Source organism: Phoxinus phoxinus, assembly GCF_949152265.1.
Source record: "Phoxinus phoxinus genome assembly, chromosome: 7".
NCBI classification, from domain to species: Eukaryota; Metazoa; Chordata; class Actinopteri; order Cypriniformes; family Leuciscidae; genus Phoxinus; species Phoxinus phoxinus.
The window spans coordinates 20,180,854-20,204,628 of NC_136882.1; the positions used below are offsets into that span (position 1 = coordinate 20,180,854).

At 38.3% G+C, this 23,775-nt stretch overlaps 2 protein-coding genes and 1 long non-coding RNA gene across 6 annotated transcripts in view; 2 read left to right on the top strand and 1 right to left on the bottom strand.

Annotated features, from left to right (window-relative positions):
• The window catches only part of dgkg (diacylglycerol kinase, gamma), a 113,648-nt gene extending 94,284 nt beyond the window's left edge, over positions 1–19,364 (top strand). For all 3 annotated transcript variants that reach the window (XM_079618112.1, XM_079618110.1, XM_079618111.1), the window contains 4 exons: positions 556–757; positions 15,896–16,016; positions 16,824–16,884; positions 18,447–19,364. In XM_079618112.1, coding sequence (XP_079474238.1) covers positions 556–757; positions 15,896–16,016; positions 16,824–16,884; positions 18,447–18,545 — 483 coding nt within the window. In that variant the 3' untranslated portion in view covers positions 18,546–19,364. The remainder of the gene's footprint in view (positions 1–555; positions 758–15,895; positions 16,017–16,823; positions 16,885–18,446) is intronic.
• The window catches only part of LOC307001510, a 27,421-nt gene continuing 3,646 nt past the window's right edge, over positions 1–23,775 (bottom strand). Inside the window, exons 2-3 of the long non-coding RNA XR_013798257.1 lie at positions 2,933–2,994; positions 1–642 (exon numbers count right to left, since the gene is read on the bottom strand). This is a non-coding gene — a long non-coding RNA (uncharacterized lncRNA). The remainder of the gene's footprint in view (positions 643–2,932; positions 2,995–23,775) is intronic.
• etv5a (ETS variant transcription factor 5a) overlaps positions 21,131–23,775 on the top strand; it is a 17,233-nt gene continuing 14,588 nt past the window's right edge. For both annotated transcript variants that reach the window (XM_079618115.1, XM_079618117.1), the window contains exon 1: positions 21,131–21,233. The gene's annotated coding sequence lies outside the window, so the exon portion shown is untranslated. The remainder of the gene's footprint in view (positions 21,234–23,775) is intronic.

A 23,775-nucleotide genomic window follows, 5' to 3' on the forward strand; every position in this document is an offset into this window, starting at 1 on the left:
ATCATGCCTCGAGTGCTTTTATTATTCTTTCTTATACAGTATTTAGCAGCAAGGGTACATGCAATTGATCAAAAGTAACAGTAAAGACATTTATAATGTTACAAAAGATTTCTATTTCAAATAAATGCTGTTCTTTTGAACTTTCTATTCATCTAAGAATCTCGCTTTTTTATCCTTGTTTGCGCAAAAATATGAAGCAGCTGTTTTCAGCATTGATAATAATAAGAAATGTTTCTTAAGCAGCAAATCAGCATATTAGAATGATATTATGAAGGATCATGTGACGCTGAAGACTGGAGCAATGGTTGTTGAAAACTCAGCTTTGCCATCATAGGAATTAATTACATATTAATAAATATATATTAAAATACAATACTAGTCATTTTAAATTGTAGTCATATTTGACAATATTAATGTTTTTACTGTATTTTTGATCAAATAAATGTAGCCTTGTTGAGCATATGGGACTTTATATAAGAGCATAAGAGGCTTATTGTAGATTTTCTTCAGTCAAGAAATGTTCAACATTTTCAGTTTTCTCTGTTTCTGTCCTAGTGTGATGGCATCATCTTGGATCTCAGCAGCACGGCTCTGGAGGGTATCGCTGTGCTCAATATTCCCAGCATGCACGGGGGCTCCAACCTGTGGGGCGAGTCCAAGAAAAGACGGAATTACAATCGCATGAGTAAGAAAGTGCCAGAGAGAATGACTGGCAGCACTGTCACCGATGCCAAGGAGCTCAAGTTTTGTGTGCAAGGTAAGTCAGACTTTAGGACGTAAACCACTGAATAAGATCTGGGTTGCTCCTGAAATGTTCTTACAACCAAATATTTATATACAGTATAGCAGGAAAATGATCACAGCATCCTTTTTAAATTCAGCTGTTGCTACTGGCTTTTTCATTGTAGTACATTTAAGTGCTGATGACGAAAATTGACCGAAACCTCTGATTTCCTGCCACTTGTAATATAATTCAGATTACTGGTAGATCAGCACACCATGTGGAGCTGTTTCATATGCAGCTCTGACTCACAGCTGCCGTGTTGCTTTTAACCAATCGCTAATGAGCGGGAGCCTCTCCGGCTGCTCGTTACGCTGATGTTCAGTCTCACTGTGTTTTGGGACTTCCTGCGTTCATTTCCCAGAGTGTGAAGCACTATTAGCAGTGTTAATCATCATTTAGGGATAGCGCTATCTGTGTCAGCGCCTCACTGAGAATGCAGTCGCAGCTTTTCCAGATCCCACACTAGAGGCTAGTGTCACCATCCTACTAAATGTCCTTCAGGGAGGGTAAGTCACCACAAAAGCTCTTGTGACGCCAGCCTCCGGGGCCCTGGCGTCACCATCAGCTGTCTCAGTCGAGAGATCGGAGCGTGGATGTGACTGTGCCTCCCAAGGACAGAGCAGCAGCAGCTGTTTCAGGTGGCAGTGAATCAGCCTTCAGCACCAGGCATGTGTTTTATCAAAGGGAAATTAAAATTCTTTCAATTTGAAATGAAAATTTATATCCCAGGTGAAGGTACTTGTCAGATACAAGGGGTATCGAGACTGGCTGTACGTCTCTGGCTCTAAACTGCACTCCAGTTTTAATCCAGCATACAAAAATCTGTGTTTTTAATTAAAATGGTGTGATAAGAAAATCGTTTAGACTGGTTGTCCTTGTATTGGTTGAGAGACTTTGTGCAGAGACTCTGTTTCTTTAAAGGTTGAAAACCTCTGAGCTAAATGAAGCAGTTTCACATTGTACTACTAGGTATGAAAGTCCATTTTAGCCTGAGATGGGGGGGAAAATTACACTACCATTCTAAAGTTTAAGGTTGGTAAGATTTTTTTGAAAGACATTTCTTATGCTCACCAAGACTACATTTATTGGATCAAAAATACAGTAAAAACAGTAATATGATTACAATTTAAAGATAACTGTTCTCTATTTTTATGTTTTAAAATGCACTTTTGCGCGAACAATTCTCAAATGCTGATTTGCTGCTCAAGAAACATTTCTCATTAGGTGTTCAAGCACGAAGTGTTGAAAACCTATTGTAATTGTACTGATTTTTATTATTTATTATTATTATTAATGTTTAAAACAGTGCTGCATGCTTAAGTTGTGATGTGTTTCTTTTTACAGGATACTTTGATGAATAGACAGTTCAAAAGAACAGCATTTATTATACTGTCACTTTTGATAAAATTAAATGTCCTTGATGAGTCTTTAAAAAAAAGATTGATCCCAAACTTTTGAAGGGTAGTGTAAATGTGACTTTATATTTTGTAATTATGACTTTATTTTGCAATGTGACTATTCCAGATAATTACAACCTCATAATTCCCCTTAGTTGCCATTATGACTCTACATCTCCCAATTGTGACTTTATAATTCACAGTGTGACATCTTTTCTTTTTAAACTTTTAATGTTAAACTTAATCTCACAATCACTTTGTTATGTTACTATGAGGCGGTAACGGGCTTCAATATTTAGGTGAAAACATTGTGATTTTGACATTATTTTCAGCACTATTTATACATACATCCCTCAGCTTCATCCAATGGGATTGTTTGTGCGCAAATGTGTGCATGCTTACAAACAAATTTGATATGCATGACAGCGCATAATAGAGCCCATATATGGGTTTCTAGTCAACATGACCATTGAGTGGGAAGTAAGACCCTTGAGATGTTTTTGTTTTGTTTCTTTTTCTTTTCTTTTTTAGCTGACGTCAGTAAGTGACGGCTGTGACCTTCGAGAGCAGCATCTTGATTTTGAAATCTCTTCTGATGTATTTAGGCACCTCTGTCATTTTCGATGACCTGTGTGGTCATCACCTGTTCCTTCTCTCTCTCTCTGGTCGGTTTCAGTTCTCTTCACATTTACAACTCTCTCTCTTTCTCTCTCTCTGTGTGTGCTTTTCTGTACTCCACTGACTGACTCACATGAATCCATGTTACCATGGAGACCTCCAGGCCCTCCTGAACTGAGGAACAGCGTATAGGGTCTGAAAGAGAATGAGAGAGAGAGAGAGAGAGAGAGAGAGAGAGAGAGAGAGAGAGAGAGAGAGAGAGAGAGAGAGAGAGAGAGAGAGAGAGAGTGGGCTGCTGTGAGCAGTGTGACTCATATCAGTAATCTTTAACTGGCCTTCAGGCGCAAGTACTCTAGCACTGCATACAGCACATACAGTAGAGGTCTGTAGCCACATCCTATCTAAAGTAACTGTGATCACTCTGTCGGTTAGTTTGTTAGTTAGTCCAATCATCTGCGTGAAGCAAAAAGTGCTACGGGGTTTCTGAGAACCCAACAGTCATGTAGGTGATGCCGACTCGCTCATGACCTCATCTCCACCTCTCTGGAGTGTATTTTGAGGTTTATGTGAATAGAGAATTCCTCTCACTCGCTCTACGCAACAATTTGCACATGACTCAGGTCCTAATGGATGTCTGCATGTGACTGTTGTAATAGCTGGAGTGTTATTAGACCTGTAGCACTGAATCTTTTCCGGAGAGCCCTGAAAATTGTAGTTTTTTAAAAAAATTAAAAAAATAACCTGGACCATAATAAACAAGCATTCCCTAAATTTAGGTGGGGGTTATATTTAGTTGTTTAGTGTTAACTATTACTATTGTCCCCCTACACTTTTTTTGTTTGTTTGTTATTGTTACATTTATGTTTTTTCTATAAATTATAAATATTTATTATATTTATATAGTGTAATATTTTATTTTTGTTGGTATCATCTTTTCTATTAATTTCTATTAAAAAGCCTTAAAAACAGTTGAACTCAGGTTTGAAGTATTCATATATGTTTTTAGCTTTGTTTTATGAAATGGTGATAATATTGTAGTGTTGTTTTGATTTGATCTAATGTTTTTTTTCCCCTAAACGTGGTATGATTGTCAGCTTTAGTGTAATAGTGTAAAGGCATCAAGTCCCCTATGATTAGCAACGGTGGATTTATTCGATCAAAATAATATTGTAAGATAGTATTACTGTCACGCTCTGGCTCAGCGTGGCTTCAACAGGAAGATGAAATAAGAATAAACAGGCTTTAATAGCCGAATGCATACATAACCAAACTAAGCTAGTGCGTTAACGAGAACAGACAGGAAACAGAACAATGAGGAATTAAATACACAGAGCTAACGAACATGATGAATGACAGCTGGTGAGATGGGTGTCCATGGTAACTGATAATGGCGGGAAACTCAGACATGGGGAAACAGGAACTAAAGAATACAAACTAAAAGTCCATGAAAACAAAACTAAAAGAACATGACTGTTACAAAATAACTGTTTTCTATTTTTAAAAATGCAAAATGTCTGTGATGGCTAAGCAGAATTTTCAGCATCATTCCTCCAGTCTTCAGTGTCTCATGATCCTTCAGAAATCATTCTAATATGATGATTTAGTGCTCAAGAATCATTTCTGTTTTGTTTAATTTTTTTGGCTGAATAGAATTTTCAACAGAACAGTATTTACTTGAAATGGTCTTTACTGTCACTTTCAAACGGAACTTTCAATGGTAGTGTAGCCTATGTTCTAGTAAACATGCCTCATTGAAGAGTTGTAGAATTAACATATTGTACGAGATTGATTAATATGATGATAATGAGTTAAACATAAGTATAACATGAAATGAGCATGCAAAAGCTGCTTAATCACAATGCCTTTCTGCCAAAAATAAATAAATGACTTGTAATAATGAAGCTGTATTTGTGTAGTAGGCAGCATCTCCACATCTCTTATCTTAAATCGGCTCTTCCTTTTTCCTCTCTTTATTTCAGGGTCACTGAGGGACATTTTGTCCTTTCACCTGCTTCCCACACCCTTTAACTCTCCTCTTTCTTTCTCTTTATGGCTCGTACACAAGTCGCTCCACCCTTCCCACTGCGATCTTGCTACACACTGCCTCATGTTGATGGCTATTTCAGGGCACTGGAGCCATTCATTGTTACATCCCACAAACAAAAACACACACGTTCACACACTCTGAACCTCGTAAACACAGAGCGAATGATTTGTGTTGTATTTCCTCACTCCCGTCGCACATGACAGGAATAGAAGTAAAACTCTCCACCCATAGAGCATTGTGGGAACACGGTGACTCAGTGGACGAAAGGGACGCTTTCCACTGTGGCTCAGCGTCCTCGATCGGTGGCCAAAAAAGCCAAACGACGGCTTCGCTCTCGCTCTCGCTTTAGCGAGAGTGATGGACGTCTGAAGAGTGGCTCTCACCCCTCAGGGGTTCAAAATCATTGAAGATGTTTCTGGCCCAAGGGGCCCTTTCCCATGATCTGCGTCATGAGAGCTGTGATTGTTGGCCTGCTTTGTGAGAGGAGCTTTGTTTGTGAATGGCATGGGAACAGAGGTTGGGAGACTGGCGAGCTCTTTTGCATGCAGCGTGTGCGGACAGAGCGCATCCGTACAGTGAGTGTGTGATGATGAGGAGAGCCTGAGCAGTGTGGCAGACTATCAGTAGGGCTCTCGTTGAACAACACCCACCCCGGTATGTGAGTCATGACAAGTTATGAAATGCTAAACAATGTAAAAAATTAACACCTATCGTTCATTTGAGCTCGTCATAAATGTCTGCCGTGGTGTGAGACTGTTTTAAGACATGTCACAATACTGACATAATGAGAACGGCTCTATTGAATAGAAGCAAAGAAGGGAATGAAGTGTGTCATGAGGAGTATGTTGTATAAATAGAGCAGGGCTGGAGCTATAGAGAACATACTCCATAAACATTTTTCACATATTCGTTTAAGAACAATGTAATTATTTTTATCGTAGGGATAAAATGACAGACTTGTCTGATTATTTATCTTACATTTTTTAATACCGTAAATGCAAACTTTACACTGGTAAATCTAAAAGGGTTAGTTCACCCAAAAATGTAATTATCCCATAACCAGCCATCCTGGATGTATATGACTTTCTTCTTTCAGCCAAACACAATCAGAGTTATATTTAAACTTCGCTTTAAAAGGCCTTTATTAACCCCCTGGAGCTGTATGGATTAATGCACTTTTTTGGACTTCAAAATTTTAGGTACTATTCACTCCCATTATAAAGCTTGGAAGGGCCAGGATATTATTTAATATAACTCGATTGTGTTTGGCTGAAAGAAGAAAGTCATATACATCTAGGATGGCTTGAGGGTGGGTAAATTGTGGATGGACCCTTTAACAATATACATTTGCCCAGTGTAAGCTAGATTTATGCCTATTTTTTCACATCTTCATGGACACTACAATGATTTCCCTCGTGTGGTAATATTTTTCCTTGTTGTTATGTATGGTTTGCATAAATATGAACTGCTGCGTCTGTGTAGATGAGAGAAGCAAAGTGTATGCGCGTTGTGCACACGCAACATTATGGCCAAGCATGCGCCCTTAAAATAGCATCTGAATAACGCGCCACTGACTTTAGACTAGGCTTTTCCTGGCTTTTCTGTGGCGGAATTGTTTTCTGAAACTGCAAAATAGCACCAGGGAACGTTTGCACCGGAACACGCCGCCTCTTTTCAATGCACCGTACGGTCTGTGGAGCTTTAATAAGTTATTTACAATGAGAGAACATTCTTTTCAAAAAAATTTACACGTTTTATCTTAAGAACAATCTTAAGAAAAAAGGTAAAACCTTCTTAAAGTGATAGTTCATCCAAAACTAAAAGTTCTGTCATCATTTACTCAGCCTTTTTTTTTTTTTTTTTTTTCATACAATGGAATTCAATGGTCACCCAAACTGTTTGGTTACCAGCATTCTTTAAAAATCATACTGTTTTCAACAACACAAGAGTGAGTAAATCAACTTTTCATCTAATCAGAATTTTTATTTTTGGGTGAATTATTGCTTTTATGGAGTATTTTTGGGAGTACAAAATATTTTGTATACAAAATAACTTTTTTTTAACTTAGAAAATAAGATGAAAATAGCTGTTTTATTCTTAAGTCCTAATTTTATTCATAAGAATGTTTTGCGAATATAGCCCCAAATAAGTCTAAGTAAAAAAGTATGCTATAAAAGTGTACATAAAGAGATCTGGAATATAGAGCATACTCAGCATAGAGTATGAGAGCTTGATCAAAAAGTCCTGCTATAAAGAGTGAATAATATCTCAGAGATGAAGTTTACGAGTGAAGAGTTCATAAGAGGTTTCTGAGAATGACATGCTAGAAAAGAGTATATAAGAATAGCTTTGCGATTGAAGATCTCAGAGATGCTAGAGAAGGGTACACAAGGAAATCTCAGGGGAAAGTATGCAGTGAAGAGTACATAAGATGATCTTGGGAATAAAGTATGTTAGAAAGAAGTAAATAGAAAAGCTTTGGAATATAGTATGTTACCGAAGAGTGCAAAAGAAGCTCATTTCAATGAAGTATGCAAGAGAAATGTAGAGTCGTAGCACAGGAATGCTCATTCTGAGTGAGCGTGAGTTGTAACACGGGCTGATACTGTGGACTCTGTAAACACTGAGATGTGGCTCTCATGCTTTGTCCATGTGCCAAGAGACCGGCCACCCCCGCACCTCTACCACAGCTCCTCATGACCATCTGCCTTCTCTTCGACTTGCCCAAGACACCAAAGGGACAGCACAGGCCAGAGGGAACCAGAACGCAATAAATAATTGCTCTCCTCACCCATGTGTTATCCCACAGACCCCTCAGTTTTCTGTCTTTTCATGGGTCCTGATGCTCCTTTATAAACCGGTTCCATGGCTCTTTCTGCTGTAGGTTTAATTCTCTTCATCATTTATATAGAGTTGTATTAATGGTAAGTGTCACAAAGCAGCTTTACAGGGTGTCTGGTCTCTACTTCGGTCAGCAAGCACAAGGTGACCGTGGACAGGAACAACTCAGAGTTAGATGAATAGTTGTCATTATACGATATGAACAGTTTGAGCTTCACATGCAGGTTCACTTTTTGTTGCTTTCTAAAATGCGAGCGAGTTTCAAAAGGCCAGTGTTTAAGAGTATGCTGACCTCAGTAGTGTTCAGTGAATGATTCCGGCTGAAATCACCGTTAATTGAGAAGGGGCTTCCACTGAAGTAATGGCAGTTAGTCCTTTTCTACTGTGTGGATCATGTCATTTGTTTTTAGATCACTGTCGTTTGTTCTATACTTCCAACACGACCCTGCTTAGCCAGGACTTAATATCCTCCACACAATGCATTCTGACACGGTTACATAAGAAGGCGTTTGTGAGCTATTCTGAGCGCTGCCTCACTGTGATGCGCTGCCTGGAATAAGAAAGCCCAGACCTGACAGAGCGGGAAACATTCGTGTCGTGAGGAAAATAAGGCTCCCGTCAATTTTTTCGCCTCCCTCTCTTTATTATTATTTTATTGCTGCTTTTGGGGCAACGAACAAGAGCCTGTATGTTTGATAATAATACGTTTGCTCCACAACAAAAGGATGACAGTAAATACACAGTTGGATATAGCATACAGCATATGTGAATATATTATTACTCGTCTTTTTACAGTGATTTACAGAATTTTCATAATAACTGGCTGACTATATTTTATCTGCAAAAAAAATTAATATATTATGTAAGTATATTTATAAATATTATGTATACTACAGTTACCACACCTCGAAATATTGTTCAGATTATGTATTTCAAGACGTTTGTAAAGTTTTTGTAAACTCTCTTGTTTGTAGGACTAATTCCTTGCGCATCTAAACCCATGCTCCGTTGCTAATTCCAAAACGTCATTTTAGAGTTAGTAACGGAGGTTTGAGCCGCTGATAGCAGACTAATGCTGGACACACACTTAACGACTAGAAACATTCTCTGACTGTGCAGCAGATTTTAAACACCGCTGTGAACACAGACTGAACGCGCTGAAAACGCGTGCATGATCAGTCATAAGTATCAAATTACATTCATAACCGGCCTTAGAGAGAAGCATGTGCGTCAATATTATTATTTATTTATTTATTCAATTCATTTTAATTAATTCGTTCATTCTTTTTTTCTATTAGTGACAGTAGACTATAGCCTAATAAATGAAACACAAAGCCCTTTTAAAGGGATAGTTCACTTTAAAATTAAAATTCTGTCATCATTTACTCACCCTCAAGTTGTTTCAAACCTGTATTAATTTATTTCTTCTACAGAACACAAAGAAAGATATTTTGAAGAATGTCAGTAACCAAACAGTAGTCTGTACCCATTGACTCAATGGGTACAGACTACTGTTTGGTTATTGACATTCTTCAAAATATCTTTCTTTGTGTTCAGCAGAAGAAATAAATTAATACAGGTTTGAAACAACTTGAGGGTGAGTAAATGATGACAGAATTTTAATTTTAAAGTGAACTATCCCTTTAACAAGTAGGCCTATCAATATTATTTATTTGTTATATTATCTTCAATAATTACGAAAACCCGTGCAACAGGACTATCAATTAATTTTCTGTATAGGACTGTATACTTTATTTATTAAAATTAAACTGCATGTTTTCATTGATTGTGAAGTTAGACATTGAAAATTGCAGATCAAGCGCATGGGGCTGCAGTTTTTCTTGTTATGAATTGTATCCTATTTTCCGTTATTACAGTTGACTACGCAAAGTGATATGGAACTGTAATGCGGTCAAGACCTGCTGGAACTACTTTAGCCGTGCGGTTCCCTGAAAATAATTGCACACCGTAGAACGTTTGTCAACCAATCAGATTCAAGCATTCAACAGCCCTGTAGTATAAATTTGGATATTTAATATTTCATTTCATTTAAATATTTAATTGTTTATGCTCATTATCCTTATTATATTTAGATTAATCTAACGGTCACTTAAAGTTCATCTTTAAAAAACACTAAGGCCGTGTGTCCACCAAAGCGTTTTTCCAGAGACTAGCATTTTTCCATTTGTTTTCAGTGGGAGTGCCACATTTTCAAAACGGCAGCAGCGTAACGAGACACTGAGTGTCTATTTCATATTTTTTACCGGTCGGCGAGAGTTGAAGAATGTTACATTTTGGGTAAAACGCAGCGCTTCATCACTGTTGTTTTCTACCCAGCTGTCCAATCACAGTGGAGGGGGGGCGGGACAAATACCACATCGACAAACCGCCACATTCTGCTTGTATAACTGTACGTTCACACCGCCGCCGGCGAGAGCGGCAAAATTCGCTCTCGCCGCCCTGCCATCGACGCCGTGAGATTCGGGGACTCTCTGACGCTCTGACGTATATTTTAGAATGCGTGATTTTTTTTAAACTTTATTTAAAGGAGCCGCAAAGCAAATGAGAACTGAACATAAATCAGTATCCTATTTTGTGCATTCTGGCCACACGTAGGGTATAAATTAACCTATTAAAATATTTTAAATGTGAAAGTAACAAAACACCAACAATTTCAGACACCTTTTACATTCGTCGTTCTTTTTATTAATGTCCCTGTATGTAAACAGGGACACGTCGTACAATAACGGGAAACCCGCAACAGAAATGATTAACTTTTCCTCCATTTTGCTTAGTAACTAATGTGGTCGGAACCAAAGTTTACAGGATTGTGTTCTCTGTTATCCTCTCAGGCGGAGGACTTCTACATTCCGATTGGTTGCCGCCGAACCGCGTCATAGCTTATTACCATAAAGTTGACTTGATTTCAACTCTTCTCGCCGCTCTCGCCGGAGCTCGCCGCCGGCTCTCATTGAAAATGAATGGCTTCCGGCCACTTTGACGCTCTCGCCGCGTGCGGTGTGAACGCACAGTAACGTCAACAGATGACAACAACAAAGCAATAACGGAACAAAATTATTTAAAACAAGAGCCAGAGCAAATACTTTACATTGTGTACATTTTTTTATATAGAAACAGCACAGAAACAAACTATCTGTGAAATGAGAAACACATCAGCGGATATTCCGTATCATAGCAAGCAAGCAAAGCGTCTCAACTGAAGAAGAAAAAACGCTCTCAAGCGACCACAGCTAGGCATTTTCACCAGTGTGCTTATAGCGTCTTCAGCTGGCTAAATACGCTTTGGTGACACACAGCCTAATAAATAATTAAAAAACACAATTAAATGCAATTTTTAGCAAATCTCAAAATGAACATCCATTGTTCATACTGTAAATTATAACGTTGTAATGCCTAAATTAATTTGTTGCATTCAAAACAACTGACCTATTTTTTCGTCAAATTTGAGTTTCTACTGTTTATTTATTTATTTTACATTTATTTAGACAAAATAGAACAGCAAATAATAGATATTTATATCGGATTTATTTTCCGTGACAGGCAGAATTTTAATATCACCCTAGTTAGCATATATAAATGATCCGAAAATGTTTCATAAATACACGAGAGACCAGGAATACATATTTAGTCAATGTCGACTATTTGAATTTTGCAGAAAATTGACAAATTAGCATTCTCAGAGTTCTGCAGACGCAGAGTCCATGTAGATGTGTGTGAGGGTGAATATTGTTGCAGTTGTAGGTGTTAGAGAGCCGTTTGTCACTCGCGTCATTTCATATTGTGAGTGCTGAAGTCCTAATCTGACCTCTTTACCTCCTCCTTTTTTTCTTATAGCTCTCAATCCTATTATTCTTTCTGGGAAAACTCCTGAGATGTATAGAGCTCACAAAGCATCAAGATCTTTGACATGCTTGTCAAATAGTAGCATTGTGGAGGTGGATAAAGGATAGCAGGCACAGATTTCTCTGTTGAGGCACTTCATAGCCCTCCATGCGAAGCCTACGGTTTGTTCACCTCTCAGCAAACCTCTCCTGTCTGACCTTTCAGAGGAGGAGAGTCACAACATCCCCCAGCAATGCTGCACAGTCAGGCAGGTTCAGACCTCTCCACTTCTCATCAATCAATAAACACTTTATAAACACTGGCAGGCAGCTTTTTCTCTTCAGCCAGGTCATGACTCAACAAAAGAGATTCACAGGTCATACCACATGCGGAAAACTATTGCACGGCAGTATCCAGAGCCTTGGGACACAAAAGCCATTTAAAGACTGTAGTTTTGCTAAAAATATAAAATTATTGATAAAATTGGGAGAATTTGCTGTGAGTCAAAATCTGCTGAGGGGCTTTTTTAATGGGATGACCTCCCTAAAAAAAGATTTTGTTATAAGAGACAATAAAAACAACTTTGTGCATCAAAACCACTCATTGGAGAAAATGGCGGCCTGTGCAGCTTCAAAATGCTGTCTGTCAGAGAAGATAGCGTGCATATACATAACGCACTGAAATTCTTCACTCGCTGAAATTGAATCGGAACAATCAAGGGACTGAGTGAAATACTTCACACTAAAGAGGATAAACGCAGATCCAACTGAAAAACTTCACCGGGTTAGTGAACATCGTTCAACATGTTGGTTTCAACAAAAGGACATTTTTTTGTGCTCAAGCTACGCATTCTGTTTCTGATATTCCTGATTTGAATATTTTCAATCATTTTATTTTCTCTGATGATCTTTTTTTTAATCATTTTGGCAATAGATTAACTATTAAATAAGGGATTAAAGAAGTAGTCCAATTTGACTCTCATATGCTGATGTAATATACAGTATATTATAAACTTGACAGGTATTTTTATAAAATGTACAGTTTGATCTCTATCTTTAGCAGTTATATAATTTGGTAAAATGTTTAATTAAAAAAAAAAAGATAATACATTTGATTTATTCAATTGAATTACCTCTCCGCAGATTTTGACTCATATGTTGTCCTCTGCTCGATGAAATATAGTGAAGTTTCTCACAGAAGTCCTTGTTGAGCGAGTAGGCGTTCCTGGAGTGTACTAAACACAGTTTAGAAGTTGGCCATGTTCACCGAGGACAAGTTTTGTGATATGTGCCGTGAAATTTGCTCTGTGAAATATTTAAACTTGAGAATGACTCACTAACTTGCTCCCTGCGTAAATGCAATATTCACAGCTGCTGAATTTATTATTTTAACCTACAGTATCAGTAACACCGAAATCAGGGACGGATTTTTCCCATTTCAACGTGTAGTTTGTACTGGTTTCAAGAGACCTGACCTTTATATTAAAATGTTTCAAATGTCTAGGTTAATTCTGGATTTTACTGTTAATAGACAGCAGATTTTTTTTTTCTGAAACAGAATTTGTACTTACTGCATGACTGTTGATTGCAGTTTACAATATGTTCAATTTGTTCATATTAGTTAATGCATACAGTTTCATTAAATAACAACGATAATAGCATATTCATACAGTAACATTAACCTATAGAAATGCTGTAAAAATTGTTTATTGTTTGTTCATATAAATACGTACTGTATATATCTATACTAACTATATATACATACTGTATATATTTACTAATGGTAAGATGTTTAACCTTGTAAAGTTTTGCCAAAATAAAATTTTTATTCTTAATATTTTGCCCTTTCATTGTAACCAAAAGTCAAACACTGTCCGTTTTGGATGGTATTTCTGTCTGGTCAGCATTGGGTGTGATGTTCTCTGGAGCTCAAACTTGCATCATTGTTCTTGCGCAAGTCTCTATCTAGGACAAGAATAAGCCAGGCGACCGTTTCCTGCCGGGTTGCAAAAGTGTCTGTGTTCTGTCAGGTGACATTGTGAAATTATTAACAATGTTTACAGTGTGTTAAACAGCATACAGCCTCATCTAAACACACCATCACTGCCTGTCTGGACTCTGCAGATGTGCTTTAAAGTACATGTCACACATTAGAGACCTTTTTGTTAATAATAGTCTGGATGAGCTTTGAATTTTATAGGCATGAGTAAAATTGGAACATCTCTTTGACTGATCGCTGCGTATGGTGAATATTTGGCTTGCACTTATGAGGGATTCTGGGTTGTGTGGATGTTATGCACTGATACATTGAGCAGCTAGCTGGAGCTTTCACTGATTAGCCAGGAATGTGGGTCAGGTTTTGGAATGGATGGAGTGTGAAAGAGAAGAGGGATTTGTACTACATGGTCTTTTGGACTGCAGTGTTGTAGCATGTGCCTCTTTTTCTTGAATGATTTCTCAGTCTTATAGCGTTAGTAAACTCTCATATTAATTGCTTCTAACTTGCAATTTAACATAGGACATGGTTCTCAGAACATGTCAGAATTAAAGTTTTGTGGCTTTTCCTCCATATCTTCAGCACAATTTGGGGTTCCCCAGATTATCACACTTGTTACAATGGAACATGTTCCAGCAAGAACTCTAATCACTGGCAAAAGTTTAGGGAAAGACTGTTTGAAATAAAGGTGAAATTAAATTAAAATAAAAATTGTATGTAAAATTTGAGATTAGACTAGATGGGAAAACTAAAATAAAATTAGAAATGTTGCCTTGGTAACTTAATAAGTTTAAGTTGAAACACTAAAATAACTAAATGGAAAGCTTAAACTGAATTCAAGCTTGAAATGAAAATAAATTACAACTAAATAGTAGTAATTAAAAAGGAAAAAAGTACAAAAGTTACTAAAGCAAAATTACTAAAAATGCTAAATTATAAATTACTAAAATATAAAATAAATACTAATTCAAAATATGAATATAAACTACAATAGTTATAAATGTATAAATAAATGACCCTAGAGGCTTTCTTTGAAATAAAGAGGCTTTTATAAATCACTCATTTAGTGTGCCTGATTCTCCTACTCTGCAACAGACATAGTCATTCCCCCTGTGTGTGTGTGTGTGTGTGCGTGCGTGCGTGCGTGCGTGCGTGCTTGCGTGCGTGCGTGCGTGTGTGTGTGTGCATATGGGACACTTGCTGCCATGACCCTAGTGTGAGAGAGAGAAAGTTAATGAGTGAGTAAAGGGATAACAATGTTCCACAAGCATTTACTAAATCCTAGGCTACTAGTAGGTTTAAGAACTGAGGGGACCTCGCTGTCTTTTTCCCTCTAGATCTATGCTCATTTTCTATGCTTATTTCTCATACTACCACCTAAATGCAGTTTTACTTTCTAATTAGAGTTTGCTATTGATATGGTTTTTAAGATGCCATTTAGATATTTCTATATGACTCTCATGTTCTTCCTTTCCTTTAAGGAAGTAAATGATATCTCTAGTATCTTTAATATCACAGTTGTTTTCCTGGACTGCAATGAGAGATCACTTCTAATGAATTGAGTCGTTTTCCCTACATCTTATGGTTCTCATATTGTTCGCAGTGAGAAAAATACCCCAGTATTCTCAGAATGTGTCTCCTTTGGAGTTTCAGAGGAGAAGATATCGTGACATTTTGGTCATATTCTCACCTTCATGTCGTTCCAAACCCATAAGACTTTTGTTCATCCTCAAAACACAAATTAAGATATTTTTAATAAAACCTGAGAAATTTATATTCCTCTATTAAAAGTTCGTGAAACCTAAACTTTTATGTTAAAAAAGTTAATTTAGGGAACGAATTTGAAATCCACATAAATTGAGCAGATTAATCCAAGTCCAACTGCTTTATATGATGAACAGATTTCATTTAGGCTTTTTTTTCACATGCAAGAAGAAATGTGGTTTGTTCCTGTGCGTCAAGGAAGCTTGAGGGTTTTATGTTTGTTGGTTTTGTTTTGTTTTGACCTTGTTGTGCTCTATGTATGTTCAGTCATCAATGTTTATATGTGAACATAACAGTTTTGGAATGACATAAGGATGAGTAAATGATGACATAATTAAAATATTTGGGTGAACTAACCCTTTAATGATATCACAAACTGTGCTGCAATCAAAATATTTCATTATGAACTAAGTTATTTCACATCAAATTCTTAGAAGACCAAATGATCTGAGTTAAAGTGTGCCATCCACATTAACTAATAATAAATCACTATCAAATTTCCCTTTAGTTCTCCGAATGAATTTTAGGAAAAAACATCCTAGAAAAGAAACGTTGATACTTGAAACAACTAAGAATCTATCTGTCTGTTCCTCTCCGGCTAAACAGATCTGAGTGATCAGCTTCTGGAGGTGGTGGGTTTGGAGGGAGCCATCGAGATGGGTCAGATATACACGGGTCTCAAGAGCGCTGGGCGGCGCCTCGCACAGTGTTCCAGTGTCACCATCAGGTCAGTAGTTCATGCCCGTCCACATACACATTGACTTAAGAGTTCAGTATTTGTCCAACTCATAGACAAACACTCTGACTTCTCGTGTCCATGACTCTGAAACGTCTCTCTATTCCCCCTCCCCCTCAGCAGGACGTCCTATCTTGGCCAGTGCGGCTAGTAAATCAGACCTTTGACCCGCTGTCACTCGCTTTGCCAACAGCTCTAACATTCTGGACTGCTCGTACTAATGAATAATGATGTTTGTAGCATGTCTAAACACACACACTGCTCAGTCCTGACGTATGCTAATGAACCAGTGGAGACTCATCACGTCTGAGGTGCTAGTTCACAAGTTTGTGTTGCCCGGCTTGCTACGCTCCATTAAACACTCATAATGACCTTAACAGTTAGTGCTGAATTGAAGCGAGGTGGTTATTCACAATTTTCACTGCTGTTTCCTCACCTATACACAGGATAGTCTGCCTATGACCTAATACTTTCCGTAATCTGCATTAATAGGGCATTCATCATTGTCATTCTCCCATGCTGTGTTGCTTTAACTCGTAGTGGCCCTGCTGAAAAGACTAAACTAACTTTTTGTAACTGTGTGTATATGGAGATGGAGGTGCTGAACTGTGTGAGTGTGTTAGTTTAGAGAGTAAGGGGCCTGGCTGGGAATGGGGCTGTGGGAACAAAGAGCACAGTGTTCAGAGCCGTCCAGGAAAAGTGTTGTATAGGAGCCTCGTGCCCGCGGTCTGCCTGGTCAATGACCTGACCCGTAACAGCTCTGTCTTTCTTTCTCTGTTCTTGTCTCTATGTCTACAGGACGTCCCGGCTGCTGCCCATGCAGATCGATGGAGAACCGTGGATGCAGCCTCCATGCACGGTCAGCTCATTTGATTTTGCTTTCATTTACGGTTTTATTTGAATGTCTGAAACACACTTTTTCATGACCCATACCAGACAATTTGTCTGACACATTATGACACCACATTATGAATTTCTGTGGGCAAAATCCAGTCATTTCGATAGGAATCCAAACAATCGGGGGCAAAAGATTTCCCCACAGAGATTTTTCAATGAGTTTAAACAACGAGTTTTAAAACAAGTCACGCAGATTCGCCACGTTGACCAACATAAATCTACTTGGTTTAAAAGTGACTTCTCTGTTACTTATCTAGTTAACACTGGGAAGGACAAGGAACCAGTTTTGTTCTCTGTTTTAAATATGCAAACTATACATCAACAATCGCACAATTTGAACCTGAATGTACATGAATGTTAAACTGAAAGTACTCCAGACCAACTTTTCAAGAGGGATTTGGTGTAGATGTTAGATCAACTAAATGACCTGAAATAGGACATCATATGGTAAAGGCCCCGATTTACGAAATCAAAAAACGAACTCGTATGACATATTTTCGAACAAAATCAGGCCGAAACGAAGTTCGTAACAGCTTGCCAAAGCGAACTTCCCAGAAAAGTTGGCTCCGGCTGCTATGGTAAATGGACTGCATTTATATAGTGCTTTCACAGACCCAATGGCCACCAAAGCACTTTACATGTTGCCTCACATTCACCCATTCATACACCGACGGCGGTGTCAGCCATGCAAGGCGCCATCCAGCACGTCGGGAGTAGCTGGGGTTAGGTGTCTTGCTCATGGACACCTCGACACTTGATCAGGTGGAACCGGGGATTGAACCACCAACCTTCCGGTTTGTAGACAACCTACATGAACCACTGAGCCACTAACGCCCCAATTTGCTGAAGGAAACCTTTTCCGCCTTCTTTCACGTGAAAATCTTTATATCTTAATAAACACATATAAAAAAAAAACATATTCTGAAAGAGACCACAATATCTGTCTGCTCTTAAAGTTCACAAGAGCCTCTGATGCAATGTGAAGTCTGATCCACCCAAAGCTCAATGATAGGTGTCAATTCAGAGTAGAACCTTTCCTCCATCTCAGAAAATTGCCTCCTCCGATCTGTTGCAGCTTTGTACATTCAGCCGTCCCAGCGAGCAGACTGTTAATTAAAACACTGTCATGTCACACCCTGCCATTGACTGATTATGTCATTAAAAGAGGGGAATAAACATGTAGCTTTCCATCTGCACATAGCGCCAACACAATGTCCTCCGCTATATATACATCTCTGTCAGCGCAAGCGCTATAAAAAGTGTGCCGCTGTGCTTTTAGTCCTCTCTAATTTGCCCAACTGTGCAGAGGGGAATATGGGATGTTATTTCAGTTTCAAGGTCAGCTCTCACGTTCTCAAATTTGTGCCTGTTAATTTGGACATGTGTGATTTCTGTCAGCTCATTTGCTGAATGTGAATGAGACAACTGCTTAAAACTTGTGAGTGATTAACAACCAGAAGGATTTAGCCAACTGTTCAGATTTGGTTGTTTTCGGAGAGAGTAATCTTTCCTTCTTTCCTGCAGATACGGATCACGCATAAGAACCAGGTGCCTATGCTGCTGGGACCGCCGCAGAAAACTCCCTTCTTCTTCTTCAAGAAGCGCAACAGAAGTCGGGACTAAATGTGGGACTCCAAAAATCAGCCACTCTTCTACAATCATACAAACACACTCAAGCATCTCCACCTTCCTCAGCCTCTTCTTTGTCTTTGGCTAGTGGGACCCAAAGAGAAGAGACTTCTCAAACACTTTTGTGGAACAAATCAATACAAATACAACACTGTAATGGGCCTCTAATGGACTCCATCTCTCAACACAGCCTGGCTGAACCAGTTAAACGGACATTCTCTGAGTGTCATGACCACTTCCTGTGTCTTATCATCCATAACGTCTTATCACAGGCTCGTGACCTGTAAGCTATGACTCAATTCCGACCAAATTCCCCCTACCAGTAGGCCACTGCCTTGGGATCACACTGTGTGCCCTCTCCCTCCTCTTGAGACGGCTCATCAGAAGATACTGCCAATTTCCAAGAGAAAAAGAGAGAGAGGCAGGACCAGAAGAGCAAGAGACTCACCCAGTAAATGGACAAGAAGTGTGTTCTAATGAAAAGAGAAAGGAGAGCGAGATACCTTGTTCTTGGCAAAATAATGTTCTTCACATGACAGTTGGTGCTGCACATATGGACGTCACTGGGCCCTGGCTTAGCCTAACAGGACCAGGGAACAAACTTTCCTCCTAAAGGAGCTTACTGAATTATACATCAGTGCATGCAAAGCACTCATTCCAGTGCCTCTCTAAGGCCCTACAACATGCCACAACTAAAGAGATGAAACGACAAACTCATCCATTATGAAGATGTTTATGGGGGTCTGCTGATAGGGATAGGTTAGACTGGCCTGAAAGAGATGTAACATTTCAGCTTCTGTAGTTTGCCCCGGGCATTTTTGGTGTTCTCCCTCAGGCCGCAAAACTGACCAGTGCAAGTTGTTACAGTTAGCTGGATGTTTATTTAATCCTATACTCCCCTCTAAAACAACAGTGCTAGTGCTCAGTGTTGAGAATGGACCTATAGTCTTTTAAAAAAGAAAGCCCTTAGAAAGGAGAATGCGTTCTAAAACAGTTTTACCAATTATTGTTTATTAGCAAAGTGGCAATTTGTGCAATAATTTTATTATATTTTTAAGCCAAATCAAAAATATTGTGCCATTTAAGTTTAGGGGAAGATTCCATTTGATTTTCATTGAAATACCCTGCTGATAAAAAAAAAAAAACATCTTACACCAGCCTATGCTGGTTTGCCTGTCTGTTTGGCTGATTTTAGAGGGGTTTTGGACATTTTCAAATGGTCAGGCTGGGAGACAAATGAAGACCAACTTAACGTCCTATTCACACCAACACAAACATTTGGCATGAACATTTTTGCATTTGTTTTGTTTGTTTAGACCAGAAAAATCTCCTGGCAGACCAAAATGCAACTTCACTCTCTAACAGTAGGTGGCGCTTACAGAAATGAAGAAAGTCTGTAGTTTTATGTAATAGTAGTGGCTCTGCATATGTGACCTATAGCACAAATCTTATTGTTTGGTTTATTCGTAGTGTTATGGATTAGAACACCACTCTGTAGAAAAAATCTGTTGCATTAATGACATGCAATTGTTTGTATAGGTCTGAACAGCTGCAATAACAGTCGTTCATTCAATTAACATCCGTCTTGGCGTGAGCTAAGACCAGCAAACCAGTTTAGGCTCTTTTATGCAAGCTTTATCAGCAAGGTATGATTTGAATTCAATACAAATGGAACAATAAGGACATAATAGTAATGCTTTATGACTTTAAAGGGATAGTTCACTTTAAAATTAAAATTCTGTCATCATTTACTCACCCTCAAGTTGTTTCAAACCTGTATTAATTTATTTCTTCTGCTGAACACAAAGAAAGATATTTTGAAGAATGTCAGTAACCAAACAGTAGTCTGTACCCATTTACTTCCATAGTATTTTTTTTTCCTACTATGGAAGTCAATGGGTACAGACTACTGTTTGGTTACTGACATTCTTCAAAATATCTTTCTTTGTGTTCAACAGAAGAAATAAATTAATACAGGTTTGAAACAACTTGAGGGTGAGTAAATGATGACAGAATTTTAATTTTAAAGTGAACTATCCCTTTAAGGGTCAATTCATTAACATTAGTTAATGCATTAGATGTCAAGAACTAACAATGACAATGCATTTACAGCATTTATTAATCTAGTTTAACCCTAATTTATACTGTTGGTCATTGTTAATTTATGTATATTCAGAATATATTGAATAATATTCATTTACATAATTTCTATATGTAGAAATTAGCATTGACCAATACTATTAAATGCTGTTAAAGTATTATTGATTGTTTGTTTATGATCGCAAACACATTAACTAATGTTAAGAAATGTAATCATATTATGAGGTGTTACAAAAAAAAGAATTTTAAGAAAATGTATTTCTGAGAAAGTCTCCGCTGTAGCTTGCAGCATCTCCCTTTAGAGACGGGCTGAAATCGATTGAGCGCTGGTATTAACACTGAATCCTCTGGTCCTCGTCTGTCACAACAAGCTACTGCAGTGGGGTTTGATTTACTGCTGCATGGACAGAGCCTAAATTTAACTTCCTATTTCAGGGAGTGAAACACTATTCCTAATTGCAGCATGAAAACACCAGCTCACAATTTCAGGTCGACAGTTAAACGGGTGTGATAGCGGTCCAGATGAAGGAAAAGAAGTTACTTACCATTACCATCAACAACAGTGACTTCAAGATCCAAAAAGTGAGCTTTTTCATCTTTTAGCCCTTCTGGGAAGGCCTGTGAAGAGTATTTAACCTAAAGATGCCCACTATGTATCAGTATTTGTATAATCCAAGAGCCTTGTGTGCATATATATGAATGTGTTTAAAGGTATAACTTAATATAGTATCAGAGATTAGCAGTGATACCTAAAGGGTCACATGATTGACTGTAGCCATCAGGCAGATGTGCCTGATGTAGATCAACATGCAGTGATCATCAGATGCTTTTGCAGTGTGCCGTAAGGTCTAAGGTCTGTTGGAACTGTATATATGTTTCACCATTACAGAACTGGGGTCAGATTGACTTAAAGTTCCAGCTCTTACCAGGGTTAGCAGGTTAATGTTCCCTTTAAAGAACACTGAACCGCAGAAGCTACGCCAGTGTCCTAAAAAAAGCGAATCTCTCCATGTGACCACAGAACTGACATCCACCTCCAGTCGATGGCTTTATCATAGAAGTGAATGTTGGATTCGGCTAATAGAGCCCCATTGTTTCTGTGGTCATTGGACAGATGGTTTATCCAGTGTGACAGCCTGGTGTTTAAAGAACGGCGGTTTGGTTACGAGTGCATGTTTACAACTACTTTTCATTTTACAGTTTAGAATGATTTTAAACAGTCATGTATATATAGATATTGTTTATATTTTCTCTAAAGTTTAACCACCGCATGCCTGCTGAAACAAAGAAGACAAAGACGTCTGCTTGAAGAGAGACCACGCTGATTGTTGCTACCCTATTAGTTTCACATTATTATATTTTGGACCCAATCCAAGCCCCTTGTATCTATCCACTGTACTTTACCTTGATCCGTTAGTAGCATGTTCATTGTACAAGTACCTCTGTGGCGGTTCTTTGTTCTGTTTTTGTATTTTGTAGACTGAGGTTTGGCACCAATATATGCTGATCATTGGGCAACTGATGAATGTCACCTGGAAATGCCATTTCTAAATCGTACCAATGTCCCCTTCTGTCTCATTTCTGTGAATAACTGATAGCCTTAAGTTACCGATACAAAATAGCGTTTTGCCTGGAGCAAATAATTTTGCAATACAAGTCACTGAAAAATCAACCAAATGAAGAAAAAAAAGAGAGGTCAACATCTGTTTTGCTGTGTTGCAATAACTCATTTTTGTTAGTGTCATCACGCTGGCCTGCTCGCTCTCTGCTCTCAGAGAAGGGGGGGGGGGGATAGAGCGATGTCCTGCACATCACAAAGGAGCTTCATGACCTCTGGCACCACATACGTCTTCATTTGTGGACTGACTGACTTTTATATTATTTTTAGCCGTCCGAAAACTGTGATTGCTCAATCTGCCCATCACTGTCTCTTTTCTCAAAACAATAATCCAATTTATCTGTCAAAACCGTGCTGCCTCTCGCAGGGTTCTGCTCTATTCAGAATTGAATTGAGAATGCCTTTTAAATTATAATTAAATGCAGGATGCAGAATTGCATATCGAATGTGAATGTAAGAAAGCAGAATTATGAATTTAAAATGAATTGAGATTCAAAGAAGTTCATATAATTGTCATTTTTAAACAAAAAATCCTTATTTTAAAGTTTTGCAAAGATGTCTTGAAGTTTGAGGGGTTGGGAACGATTGATTGATTGATTGATTGATTGATTGATTGATTGATTGATTGATTGATTGATTGATTTTCCAGGAAGCTTTACCTGTGTTTAATTTCTTTGAATTACAATACATTAAATGACTCTTACTGTCATTGCACTTAAAATTAATGAGGGACATGGGCAATTCTAGTCAAATTTGACCCCACAAATTGAAAAGGAGCTGATTCTTCAGTTCTTAGTTTTGCCCAACCCTGGACCCTTGAGATTTTTAAGGACGATGAACCAGAATCCGGGACTCAAATATGATCTTCTAAGCATCATGTTGCCCTCTAACACTGAGAACAAAACATATGCTCTCTCTTACTCTGCTCATCTTACCAGTCTCTTAGAGACAGTATGGCTTATCTGTGTAGCTCTATTTTTAGCTGGGACAGTTGAACAGTATTGAGCAGCACTAATGCAGTAGAGCCCATATCAACTCTGAATGTGTTGTTCTACATGTGTGTTAACTCACTGTCTTATTCCTGCCTTAGGGTTAATGTGGTTTGTAGCAAGTCCATCTGTGTGGTAGGCAACAAAGTTCAAGGACAGGAGTCCTGCAGGGTGAGATGGGGTTAAAGGGTGAATATTGCCCTTGACAGACCCACTTAGACTCTGTTACTCTGTTTCTTGTAAGCTGTTGGCATCCATGTTAATGGACAAAAGAGTTTTATTGAATAAACAGAGAGACTGAAGCTCTGTGTCTGGTGTCGGTCTTTGGGTGGCTCGATTGGGATGCTTTCTCACATTCGGCAAAGGCGCCAACACAATCCTCTACTTAACGTGATTGAATTTCAGTTCACACAATAAATCACAGATTTCTGTGCTCCTGCACTGATGATATTAGTTTCTCGAGAGAAATACTGTGAGCCTTTAGTGCTGTACGTCCACTGACTTCAGTCCTCATTTC